At 59.8% G+C, this 12,063-nt stretch overlaps 3 protein-coding genes across 3 annotated transcripts; 1 reads left to right on the forward strand and 2 right to left on the reverse strand.

Annotated features, from left to right (window-relative positions):
- Nucleotides 1–763: 763 nt before the first annotated feature.
- THITE_2169463 (uncharacterized protein) lies at nt 764–2,502 on the forward strand. Its single transcript, XM_003649738.1, has one exon. The coding sequence runs from the start codon at nt 1,443–1,445 to the stop codon at nt 2,028–2,030; it is 588 nt and encodes a 195-aa protein (XP_003649786.1). The 5' UTR covers nt 764–1,442; the 3' UTR covers nt 2,031–2,502.
- A 368-nt stretch (nt 2,503–2,870) lies between these two features.
- THITE_2108730 (uncharacterized protein) lies at nt 2,871–8,562 on the reverse strand. Its single transcript, XM_003649739.1, has 2 exons — nt 8,286–8,562; nt 2,871–8,222 (listed from the first exon to the last, which is right to left on the reverse strand). The coding sequence occupies exons 1-2, from the start codon at nt 8,362–8,364 to the stop codon at nt 2,956–2,958; spliced, it is 5,346 nt and encodes a 1,781-aa protein (XP_003649787.1). The 5' UTR covers nt 8,365–8,562; the 3' UTR covers nt 2,871–2,955.
- A 1,047-nt stretch (nt 8,563–9,609) lies between these two features.
- On the reverse strand, nt 9,610–11,939 carry THITE_2108732 (uncharacterized protein). The gene is made up of 5 exons (XM_003649740.1): nt 10,926–11,939; nt 10,725–10,860; nt 10,541–10,650; nt 9,970–10,472; nt 9,610–9,915 (listed from the first exon to the last, which is right to left on the reverse strand). Exons 1-5 carry the CDS (start codon nt 11,725–11,727, stop codon nt 9,625–9,627), a joined length of 1,842 nt encoding a protein of 613 aa, XP_003649788.1. The 5' UTR covers nt 11,728–11,939; the 3' UTR covers nt 9,610–9,624.
- Between the last annotated feature and the right edge of the window lie 124 nt (nt 11,940–12,063).

Raw genomic sequence — 12,063 nt, forward strand, 5'->3', positions numbered from 1 at the left:
CCTCTCTCCCGCCCGCCGGCAAGAGACGAAATTGATGATGACAGCCTCGTCGCCGCCGAGAGCCACGTTACCAGGGTTGACGTCGTTGTGAACCAGCCCTAAGCTATGGAGATGCTTGACGCCGCTCTCAATGCCCGCCAGCACGCGGCTTTAGTCGGTGCTTGCCATCTAACTCAGAGCTCGGTTGCCTCTTCACTAGCCTGCGTGAGTTGGCTTCTTGCATCGGGGTGCCTTGGTACCCCGCAAAGCAGAAACCGGCTGCTCAACTCTGACCTCCGACGGGGACGCGAAGCGGGCCTTGGAAACGGCATGGTGCAATTCATCGCCAGCTCGGTACACGGCCAGAGTGCCGGCGAATTGAAAGAGCCGCCGGCTCCCTGTTTGTAGCCCCGTTCATCTCTAGCACGTCTACATGTTCGCTTCGCGGGGCGGTTGGAAACACGAGGTCGGCATTGTTCCACGAGGCTACTTTAGAAAGCAGTACCGTGACAAACAAGGGGTTGTCTAAAGGAAACCCAACAAACGCAGTCGAGCGGCGATGTCAATAAGTCCATTTTTAGAAGCAGAGAACAATAACGAGAAGATCGGCCATGAGCAGCACCGCCTCTGCCGGTCTTGGCCGGACGAGGACGGGGTCAAAGACAATGTGGCTGGTGCTGGTTGGCCACAGCCTTTCTTCCACCGGCGCACAACATGCAATTCCGTGTCCGCACTGTCGAGATCACTCGTCCTGTCCTGGGTTGTTACCGGGTCCCAGGATCAACGAGCCGCACAGCTCATGGCGCCGGTGCATAGTTATACCGTCTTACGGAATATTGCAGGCAGGCCAAGTATGAAAGAAATATCAACACGGTGCAAGACAGTGCTCCGCCTCAACCCGCCAGCTCATCGCAACCGCAAGTGGTCGAAGTTCGGGTGCGCAATGTGGTCCACCTAAGCCTTGCGGGCGCAGACTTTGTTGCACTGCTGCTTCCGGGTAACATCCGGAGAGAAGCATATGGCGAGGATTCCGCATGCAGCGCAAAGACTTGCCCTCCTGGGGTGAGGCGGCTCGTATCTGCTCCAGGCTGCAGCTGTTCGATGAGCTTGGCGATGCCTCGGGCGGTTGGTGTTGAAAGAGTCAGCGCTGCGGAAATAGCATCGCCAGCATCGCCGAGACGAGGCAGACACCGCAGATCAGAGAGCTCGAGTTCTGCTGTCTATATAAATCGGCAGTATGCTCCTCCCAGAGCCTGACTTGTAGTGCTCTCCACCAACATCACCACAGAACAAGCAAGCGTGTGTTAGCTTTCTCCTCGGCCAACAGCCAACATCTGGTCCCAACTTATCTCGGGCTACAAGACTCAACCCGGTCGGACCTCCAGAAACCACCAACCCATTATCCCGAGAGAGAGGGCAACACACACAACACACACCACGCAACCACACACACCACTGCCAGAATGCACCTCAACACCATCCCCACCCTCCTCCTCGCGGCGCTCACCACCGCGCCCCTCACAACCGCCATCCCGTTGAACACCCGGCAACCGTCTTCGTCCAACCCTACCTGCACGCACATCCAGCCGACCCCGTCCCCGCCGCGTCTCGACCTGATCAACCGCCCGGACCTGTCAACGATCACCACGCAGACCCTCACCTTCAACCTCCCCTCCTCCTCAAGCACAGGCCCTTGCACCCTCCGCGCGCACTTCCCGCCGCACTGGGAAGTGTACGACTCGCGCGTCGAGGCGGGCGGCGCGCCGCTGGTCGTCAACGTGTTCGACGTCGATGGCTCCGGCTCCGGCGGTTCCGGCGGCAGCGGCGCGCTGGTGGGCAGCGTGCAGTTCGCCGATGCCGACGCCGACGCCAACGCTGCTGCGGAGCGGGACAGGATCGTGACGGTTGGCTCGCTCGCCTGTCGCGAGAGCATGAGCTTCCGGTTTGAGCTGGCGAGCGACAGCATCGGGGAGGTCGGCTTCGTGCAGGGTTACGATGCCGGGCTTGGCGTTGAGGGCGGGTTGGAGGTGGTTTTTGGGGAGTCTTGTTAGGCTGTGGAAGGGAGGATGGAATCTGGAAAAAAATAAAAAGGGGGATAAACGGTTATTGTTGTTGTTGTTTGAGGGTGTGCGGGCTGTGTTATAGAATAACTAGAGAGACGGGGTTAGAGGAGATGGGGTTTTCTGGTAGTGCCCTCGATGGCCAGAAGTGGAATTCCTCCATGGGAGGGACGGTTGTTGGACACTGTCACTGTGCTGGTGGACAGGTGTTGGAGTCTGGTCCAGGGGCATGACTTCGGTCGAACTGACCGACTGATTTGTCTGTTTTGTTTTGCCTCGGACGAGTTGGAATGGCGGTCAGGAGGGAGCTCTGCGCACGTCCAGATTATGTTGGTAGTCAACTTTCCATGGAATACGGCTTCCATCGTGCGGCTACCTCGACGAATCTGGTCGATGCTTCTCTCGTGCCATTGTTGTAGTGAAGGGTATAACGGTGAAGAAGATAGTAACTCGACGAGTCTCCTATATCGGTACAGCGGAGCCACTCAATATGCGCAGAATCTCCGTTCTCTCACCCTCCACTCCCTGCTGTGAAGCACTGTCCAAGCCGTCTCCCGTCTATAATCACACCATGACAAAGGAAAGCAGCCTGAAATGGGATGTAGCTAAGTGGCCGTCGACCTCGTGCACTCGTTGTATCCTTCCTTGCCCGACTTGCTGAGAGAAGTTATTTGAGACGTAGAGAAAAATCAACGACCCCCCGAGCGCGATATAAAACGAAATCCGAACGTAGGGACCGAGAAGCATCCCTGGGGTATCCCTTAAATAGCAACCTCTACCGTCGCCGCGTCACCCAGTTCGCCGTCTATCCATCACGCACCACCCATCCGCTCACCCACCCATCTCTCTCTCTCTCTCTTCCTCGATGTCTTGCTCCACCACCAACCCCAATCTCTCGTCTTTCCTCCTTCTCAAATCACCACCCCGCCACCCGCGGACTCGCCGTACCGCTGCCACTAGCGCTGCCACTGCCGCTGCCCATGGCGAAGCTCTGGTCGATCTTGCCGACCCAGTCCATCTTGTCGCGCTCCGAGCGCGCCGCAAACAGCCACGTGTTGTCGGTCCCGTAGACCGCGAACACGCCCGCCTGCAGCCGCTCGCTGAGCCGCGCAATCCCGCCAGATCCCCTCCCGCCCTCCGCAGCCGCACCACCGCCACCATTATGAGATGCTGGTGCGCTGCTGCTGCTGCCGCCGCCACTACCAGGCCAAAGCGACGCAATCAGCCTGCTCGTCCCGCCACCACCACCCGTCTTCGCCGCCGGGACAGGTGACCGGGACGGCGAAGGCGAAACCCCGCGTCGCGGTGTCCCAAACCCATTTACCTGCCCAGCCCCATGTGGTTCACGGCCATCCTCTCCCGCATACAGACCACCCCCTCCATAATGATCATAATAATCCCCCCCAGCGCCATCCAGCAACCCGAGAATGCCCGGCTGCGCATCGACGCGCGCGTTGCGCAGGCTGACGACGCCGACCTCCTCGCCGTCGACGACCGAGTGCACGTGCAGGTAGGGGCGGCGCAGCTCGACGAAGCGCTTTACCCAGCGGGTCGCCTCGGCGTTGGGCACGAGCAGGTAGCCGCCGCGGAGCACGTGCGGGTTCTTGGGCACGCGCACGACCGTCGCGACGAAGGACGGCGGCGGCGGCGGGTGGGAGGAAGCGGAGGCTGAGGACGGGCCGTCCGGCGGGGGGTCGGTGTTGCTTGGGGAGAGGATCTTGAGGGTCGGGTCTGGGTAGCGCTGCCAGAGGCGGAGGCAGCGGGTGAGGAGGGCTGTTTGGTGGTCGGAATATTCGGGTTGCGGTTGGGGTTCTGGGTCTGGCTGCGGTTGTGATTGTGGAGGCGGTGTTGAGTCTCCGGAAGGATTGTGCTCGTCGTCTTCGGAGGGCTCGGGGGTGTCGTCTTTCAGGAGCTCGGCGATGGAGTCGGCGTCCGAGTTGACCGCCGGCGGCGGCGGAAGGTCGGCGTCTTCGGCCTCCGGCTGAGCATCAGGCCCGTCCCGGAAGCCGATCCTCTTGAGAAACGTCTGGACCGCCGCCATCTCGGCCATCATGCGGCGCCTCTTCCGCGCGCCGATATAGTCCGCCACCAGCGACACGCCGCGTGGCGTCCAGGCCGTCAGGTTCTCCTCGCCCTTGACGTAGTCGTACTGGCTGTTCATCCGCCAGAGGTCGCCCACGCGCTTGATCGGCGCCGGCCGCATCTGCAGCGTGAAGATGCCCGTCGCCGAGTGGACGATCCGGACGTGCTGCCACAGCGACGAGAACAGCGACGTCTGCCGCACGAAGGACCGCGACAGGATCTGGCAGCAGACGTCCATCGAGAACTTCATGGGCTCGGCGAGCTTTTCGGAGCAGACCTCCCACGACACGGTCATCTGCACGCGGTACTTATCCGCCGTGACCCGGTCGAGGAGCAGCGAGTTGTGCAGGCTCGAGTCCCACTGCCCCGCCATCGTGACGCTGCGGGTGCCGTTCGCGTTGGTCCGGAAGACGGGCTCGGACGCCAGCTTGAGCGCTATGTCCGGGCTGGCCGAGCCCATGTCGGGCGTCTTGCCGGCGCTGTCCAGGAGCTGGACCTTGCCGACCCGCATGGCCGTGACCGCGTCCCAGGGCAGCGCATCGCCGGAGCTGTGGGTGAGGTGGATGGAGATGCGCCGCTGCAGGCCCTGGTGCAGCTGGAACGTGCCGCTGTCGAGCTCGCTGGTCTGCATGACCTCCACCGGCACGTACTCGCCCTCCTCGTTCAACTCCAGGATCTGCACCCGCGCGAGCAGGTCGTGCTTCTCCTCGGTGAAGAAGTGCGCCTCGCTTATCCGCGCGCCCTTCCGCCGGCCCCGGGAGCTGGGCACCGCGTCCCTCATGTCGTCCCAGCTGAGCAGCTTGTCGAGGTGCATGGCTGACACCTTGGCGAAGATGGCCACCCTCAGCGTCGTCTGCGGGGGGGCGAACAGCGGAACGCTCATGCTATGGACGCTCTCGAACCGGATCGGGCCCTCGTCAAAGTCCTTGATCATCTGCGTCGTGGTGATGCCGTCCTCGGAAATGCCAGGGATGAAGAGCTGCGCGTGCAGCTCCGTGCCCTCCCGCTCCGCGAAGCCGACCATCTCGTGCATGACGATGTTGAACTTGAGCGTGTTTGACGGCGCCCGGGCGCTGGACGGCTCCAGTGCAAGCTTGATGATGCCGATGGCGTGGGACGTATGTGGGGAGAAGACATCGAGGGTGAAGTCCTGCACCCGACTCTCGAAGACAGCCTTCAGGGGAACATCGACCTCGCCGACCAGGGTGTACTGCGGCATGCACGTCTCGATGAACGGGTTGTCGATGCTTAGATGCTGGGCATACTCGGGCTGATCGAGATACTGGTACATCTGCCGCATCTGCCTGACGCGATCATGGAGCTTCTCAAGGCTCCACAGGTGCACGACGCTGTGCTTGTAGTCGATGACGCGGACGCCAATGCACGGCTTCGGCGCCTCTTCGAGAGCAATGTCGTCCCCCTCGCCCGTCAGCCCGTTGAGGACCATGTCGTACGAGGAGCACACCATGTGGCCGACGTCAACCACGGTGAACTGGAACACGACGTGCTCGTCCAGCTCGTGGCTCATGATCTGGGCTTCCTTCAGCGTGGCGGCGTGCTGCAGGACCGCCTCGGCCATCCGCACGTAGTGCCGACTCCGCCAGTGCTTGACGGCCACCTTCGCGCGCTCGATCTCCTCCTCGGACAGCTTGGGGCTCGCCTTGGGCCGCTTGAGCGGGTCCAGCTTCTCGATCTTGGCCTCGAACTCGCGCCTCTGCGCCTCGAGCTGCTTCTGCATGTCGGCCTTCAGCTGGGTCAGCGTCTCCTCCATGCGCGCCTTCTCCTTCTTGATCTCCTCGACCTCGACGTTGGCCGCCTCGGCGCTCTTGAGCTGCTCGCGGTACTCCTCCTTCTGCTTCTCCAGCTGGCTCTGCATCTCCTCGCGCATCTCGCGCAGCTTGTTGTCCTCCGTCTCGCCCTGCTTAGGGGTGGACGGCATGGTCAAGGCAGTGTCGAGCGAGAAGTTGTCGATGGTGCCGGTAGACATGTACTTTTCCCTAATCGGGTACGACGCCATAGACTCCATGTCTTCGTCTCCCTCGCGGCCGTTGACGCGTTCGGCCCGAGCCCGCTGGACGTCTTCGAAGAGCGCGTTGAGCTCCTCGTCTGTCAACTTGGCAAAGTTCTGGTCCATGCCGAGGATCGCAGGCGCCGCCTCTCTGCGCGCGAACGACCAGTCCGACTCCTTGGCGTTGCGCTGGAAGGGCGCGGGCGAATCTGGGCGGCTGTCGCCGTATTCAGAGATGGCAGTGCTCAGACTCCGATCGTGGCCCGGCCTCGGGCTTGGGGATGCCGGTGTCCGTTCGAGTGCTTGCAGCTGACTTGCCGTGACAGATTGCCGCAACAGGCTCTGCTCCTGCCGTTCCGCCCGTTCCGCGCGGGCCTCCATCGGATGATTGAACCTGAAAATGTGGAAGTCGCCCAGAATGATTCGATATCCCGAGTGCAATCTCGTTGGCTCCGACACTCGCTTCCCGTTCACCATGACCGCTGCTCCTTCCTTCGGCGTCACCGTCACCGTCCCGTCTGGCGCATTCTCGAAGACGCAGTGTTCGTGGAGGATTTTCGATCCGTTCAAGCGAATGTTGGCTTGGTGGTCTGCGTTTGACTCGACGTTGCCAACAGTCGTGAGACCAGGCTTCAAATTGTAGACCAGGCACTCGGCCAGGAGCGGGTCGTCCGAGAGGTTGACCAAATGCGGCATCTTCTTTGGCGTGGACATGCCGATGTAGCCCTTCTCGATGCTGATGCCCAGCTCCTCGAGCGCAGCTTCCCGCTCCTTGTGGATTTCCTCCGTTTTAGCCAGCTTTTGCTCCCACGTCTGGTTGAGATCTTGCAGCAGCTTCTCGCTTTGGTTTAGCTGCTCTGCGATTTCCGCCTTGGATACTTTCTTGACCGAGCCATCCGGCTGCGTGATGCTGACGATTTGCTGCTCCAGAGGCGTGCCTTCTGCGTACACCTCCTCAGCAGGCACCCCTCCGCCGCCGCCGCCGCCTCCGCTGCTCAGCTTGCTGCGGAGGAGGGCCAGTTCTTCCTTGAGTTCGCGGATCATGCGGGCGTTGGCGTCCTCGTTGATGACTGCGTGGTTCTTGATGCGTTTGGCAGAGTCGGCATACCGCAGCGTGCTGAGCGTCTCGTCGTAGTTGATGTCGGCCGGGCTGATGGCGGCGATCATGGCGGTCATGCTGTTGCCGCCGAGGGAGTCTTTCAGGAGCCAGGTGAGAACGCTGTCGCGGTAGGGGACCTGCGCCGTTGCGCCTTTCTTTTTCTTGCCAGTCGAGAGATCTGCCAGCGCTGCAATGACACGACCGAGGGTCGATAGTGAGCGGTTGATTTCGGCGCCTTCCTTCAGGCGTGCGCCGGTTGCGCCTGTGGAAGTTGCTCTTTCCGAGCCGGCAAGATCAACGAGGCTGATCTTGGCCGCCTTCTCCATTTCCATTTTCGTCTCCGGGTCGAAACGCTTCTGCGTCAGCATGAGGGTGAACACGGCGTGACTTCGACTCGACGTCTCGTTCATGTTGGTGGCCGCAACTGTCCTCGCCTTGTTGCCCTCATCCATCAAGTGCTCGATCTCCTGGAAACTCCCCACCACCAGCTTCGCCAAATCCTCGACATACGGACCGGTCGAAGGGTGTTCCCGAACCTTCAGGTTCCCCTTGTTGGCCGGGTTGAGCAGGTCGCGCACTCGCTCGTTGTAGATTTCGAGGTACGACACCTCGACGGTGCAGCGCAGGTTCTTGTCCTGCTGCATCTCGTTGATCCTCCGAAACATGTCCTGACAGATGTTCGGAATGATACCGGCGTCCTTGCCATAGCCCATCATGGAGTACGACTTGCCCGAACCGGTCTGGCCGTAGGCGAAGATACAGTTGTTGTACCCCTGGAAGGCATTGTCGAGCAGGGGCTTGCCCAGATCCTGGAAGAGGTGTTCCTGCCCGGCGTAGTTCGGCGCGTTCTTGTCGAAGGACCAGTACGACTTGTCGAAGGCGAAGACCTTCTGGCCAGGGTCCTTGAGGCCTTTCCCCCCCAAGTCCGGTGGCGGGGTCAGGATCGTCTGGTTATCCCTCATCTCCACGATACATTTTGCGCCGCGGTCGTGTTCTGTCGCCCCAGCGCCGCATCAGCTTCCTCGTCCTGGGGCTCTTCTCGAACAGGGCGGCTCACCTCTCCCGTTGAAGGGACGGACTCTGACCACCACCTTGATATTCCCTCCCCCGCCGGAGGGGGCCGCACCCGGAGACATGGTCGCGGATGCGCAGCGACACGCCGGCGCGGCAGTTCCACGGTCGAGCGGATCGGCAAGTTCGTTTTTACTGAACGGCTCTCAAATTTTCCAACATACAGTTCCCAGCCCGCAGTACAGTACTCGCGCGCATCCTCCCGCGCCGCAAACCCGTGTTCGCCAGCAGTTCGGGGGTGTCGAGTTCGCAGTCGGTTCCCCAAATCAAGCCTGGTTTGCGGGGGAGGGGAGCGCAGGGGGGCGCAACCAGCGGCCCTTTGCGGTGGGAGCTTTAAGTCGTCGAGCTGTCGAGTCGCTGTCCGGTCGCTGTCGGGGTCCTGTCTTTGTTGTTGTGCGAAAAAAAAAAGAGCGGGCGGAGGCTGCGTTGCTGGGTGGCGCACGGCGTTGGCGGCGTTTGTTGCTAGAATGGCGTCGCACCTTGATCTGCGGCGCAACAGGAGAACGGGAAGCCGAGATTGCGTCTCCGTGTCAACAAATTCGGGAGCGGACGCGAGGCGCGAACTCGCCCGGTACCTCCACGCAACAACGGGACCAGGGGCTGTCTGGGGCATGTGGGTGGCCATGGCCGCCGAACGTCATTGGTGGACACGCCCTAGGTGTCATTGCTGGAAATTGGGCTCCCTTTCACGTGCCAGGGGCTGGAGCGGATACTGTACGGATTACGTGTTACTGTATTGACGTATCCGTCCCTCTTTGCACCGTTTCAACCACACATTATCCGCTCATTATGAACAAGTTAGTGTTTACTACCTCCTTTGTTTCTTGAGTAGGCAAGGGTAAAAGAGTAGTCATAACCCGGAAGCTTCAGTAGTGCGTCGCCAGTGCTGCACAAGTACTTAAACAGTAGCCCCGGGCCCCTTCCGTCCTTGCCTTAAGTTGGACACCAGCTATCTCATTATTGCTAATGCATTTTGTATATCCTGTATGAGTGGTTGAGGAGAGACTCTCAGATGCGGAAACACTGCAACTTTTTCGAATTGACGATGATAATGCGCAATGATAATACGAAGAGTCGCACTTGGCTCTCGTTGTTGTACTCAAACCTGAGGTGCTGCCAATACGATATGTACTGTACATGTCTTCCAGATCGTCACTGAAGTATCCGCATGTCGCCATTTCAAGTGTCGCACCAGATGCCACGACGCAAACCGGCGAATTACACCAGCATTACGCCCTTTCATTGAGATCCATCCTATCGATTGCAATCCTCCCCGCCTGGCTCAACGGCCGTTAGACGTTTTCCACTGTCTACACTAACACCGTCTAGGCTGACTTCGCCTCGGCCAAGCCCAGGTCCTTCTCGACAAGTTGACGGCAGATGGGATGGTAGAAATCGCGGTTCTTCTCGAACGTCTTCAACGCCAAGTCCCGGTCCACCTTGTTCAGGCTGCGGTACAGCGGGCGGACAAACTTCATGCGGCCGACTTCTCCGAGGAGCGCAGCGACGCCGGGGTACGAGCTGGCATCCTTGGCCCTCATCGCTATCTGATAGTAGGCCGACTTGAGCTCGGCGTTCTTTGAGTCGGCCAACCCGTATACTTGGCCAAGGGTTTGCTGCGGCTTGGTTAGCTTGTCGCCAATTTAGACATTCAACACATTGCGACGCACCGATTGCTCCACCGTGAGGGGCTCCTCAAAGTTCTGAATGACGTTCAGGAACACGAGGACCTGATTGCCGGTCCAGGACGACGTATCGGACGGCTTGGGAGAGAAATCCTTCTGCTTCCATTGGTTCGCAAGCTGGAAGCACACATCGACCAGCGAAGTGTCAAACTCGGGCTTCGGCGGGAGACCGGTGTTGTAGAACCGGCCCTCCCAATCGATACCCGCGATTTTCTCCTTCAGGCTGGCGTACTCGGGGGTGCTGAAGAACTCCAGGAACGTGTCTTTGAACTCGTATGAGTCCAATGACTTGTTCGCCCACTTGCCGAAGTAGTGGGGGATGAACTTGTCGAAGTTCTCCCGTCCCACGAGACGCTCGAGGTAGTAGATGAAGTGGAAGCCCTTCTCATACGGCACAGTGCTGAAGGCGTCATCCGGATCGATATTCTTGTGGCTGATACACAGCTTGGTGAACTCGTGGTCCTTGCCAAACTCTTCAATCGCCTCCTCTAATACGAGCGCCCGCAATCAGCCGGGGCAACTTCACAGAGGTCACGGTGGAGTGGAGGTTGCTTACCGAGATGTTTCCAGCCGATGATGGCGGAGAAGTCAAAATATGCATCGTTCTTGTGAATCGAGGCCAGAATACGGCGCTCCAGATACATGGTCCAGCCCTCGTTCAACCAGCTACGGACGCATTAGCACCTGACGGTATCATCTAGAGTGCCCTGGCAATAAAAAAGATAAAAACGAAGGCTTACAAATGCTCCCAACTGCAACTCGTGACCAGGTTGCCGCTCCAGCTGTGGGAGAGTTCGTGAGCAATGACATCGATGTTTTGTCGGTCACCGCTGATAATGGTGGGCGTGGCAAATGTGAAGATGGGGTTCTCCATGCCTGGGGCCACGTCAGTCGCTCCAGTTGACAGGAGAGTACTGCTAGTCCTGAAGGAGAGAACCCACCTCCGTACGGGAAGCTCGGAGGCAGGACGAGAACGTTGTACTCCCCCCATTGGTAGGGAAAGACAAGTTTCTCGGCAGCGTCCAGGAACTTGTCCATGTCATCCTGGAGCTCCCATTGAGAGGCCTTCAGCTCGTTGGGGCCGGTGGCGACCGAAGAGCACCTGCCAATAGGGGCGCTGGCGATGTCACCGGAAGCCAGGGCAAAAAGATACGACGGGATCGGAACCTTCTGCTGGAACTTGTAGACCTTGTCTCCGTCTACATCCTCGGTTGCGTCCGGCACCGGGACACCGCTCGCAACGACGACGTGAGGGCTGCGGATGATGAAGTCGTACGTGCTCTTGACATCGGGCGTGTCCTGGCAGGGGAAGATGGAGCGCGCATGGATAGCTTGGCACTGACTGAACATGAATGGGGCCTTCTTGTTGCTCGTCTGGGCGGGGGTGAGCCACTGAAGCGCGGTACACCTGTCAGTCGTGGCCAGCTCGATCTCCAGCTTGACCACCTCCCCCTTGGCGGCACCGTGAGGCACAGAGATATAAACCGGAGAGCCATTGGGTCCGGAGCGTGCCTTGACCTCCCATTGCGAGGGCGCTGAGTTGAGCCTGATGGAAGAGATGTCGAGATGGCTGGAGTCGAGGACGATCTCGTTGCTGGCCTTCTCGGTCTGCGACTCGAGCTCGAGGACCACAGACCCGCGCAGGCGCTTGGCGTTGAAATCAACCGTGAAGTTAGCGGTTGTGTGCTTTGTGCGCCATTGATCGTAGTTGGACAGCGTGTTGGGATCCCGGACCGGCGCCATTCTCACGGTGCTCAAGCCAAAGCAGCGGCGTTGGATGTAAATGTGTCGAGCTGGACTTGTTTTCAGTGCAACTGTTGATGAATTTGCTGTTTCCTGAGCGAGCCACGCCCTCCCAAGCCGAAGAAACCCCCACATGAGCACTCCACTTCCTGCCTGCAGCTTCGCTGCCCAAACAGCAAACAGCGAGCGGTTCGTCTCTCCTTCACGCCTTCCTCATTCGGCGTTGCGCGGCCCCATTCAACCCACTCATCTGATAGGCCAAAAGCGATAACATCAGCATTGCCACGTGACTTTATGGCGGCAATGAACGGCTTTAATGGGGCCATCACATCCAGC

This window comes from Thermothielavioides terrestris, chromosome 1, assembly GCF_000226115.1.
Source record: "Thermothielavioides terrestris NRRL 8126 chromosome 1, complete sequence".
Taxonomy (NCBI): Eukaryota; Fungi; Ascomycota; class Sordariomycetes; order Sordariales; family Chaetomiaceae; genus Thermothielavioides; species Thermothielavioides terrestris.

Excerpts from the sequence above, each read along its gene's own strand:
- THITE_2169463 (XM_003649738.1), top strand. The coding sequence starts at position 1,443 with ATGCACCTCAACACCATCCCCACCCTCCTCCTCGCGGCGCTCACCACC.
- THITE_2108732 (XM_003649740.1), bottom strand. The coding sequence starts at position 11,727 with ATGGCGCCGGTCCGGGATCCCAACACGCTGTCCAACTACGATCAATGG. Across the intron at positions 10,861-10,925 it reads TCCGAGCTTCCCGTACGGAG|GCATGGAGAACCCCATCTTC; the intron begins GTGGGTTCTCTC and ends ACGTGGCCCCAG. Across the intron at positions 10,473-10,540 it reads CATCGGCTGGAAACATCTCG|AGGAGGCGATTGAAGAGTTT; the intron begins GTAAGCAACCTC and ends CGCTCGTATTAG.
- THITE_2108730 (XM_003649739.1), bottom strand. The coding sequence starts at position 8,364 with ATGTCTCCGGGTGCGGCCCCCTCCGGCGGGGGAGGGAATATCAAGGTG. Across the intron at positions 8,223-8,285 it reads CCGTCCCTTCAACGGGAGAG|AACACGACCGCGGCGCAAAA; the intron begins GTGAGCCGCCCT and ends CTGGGGCGACAG.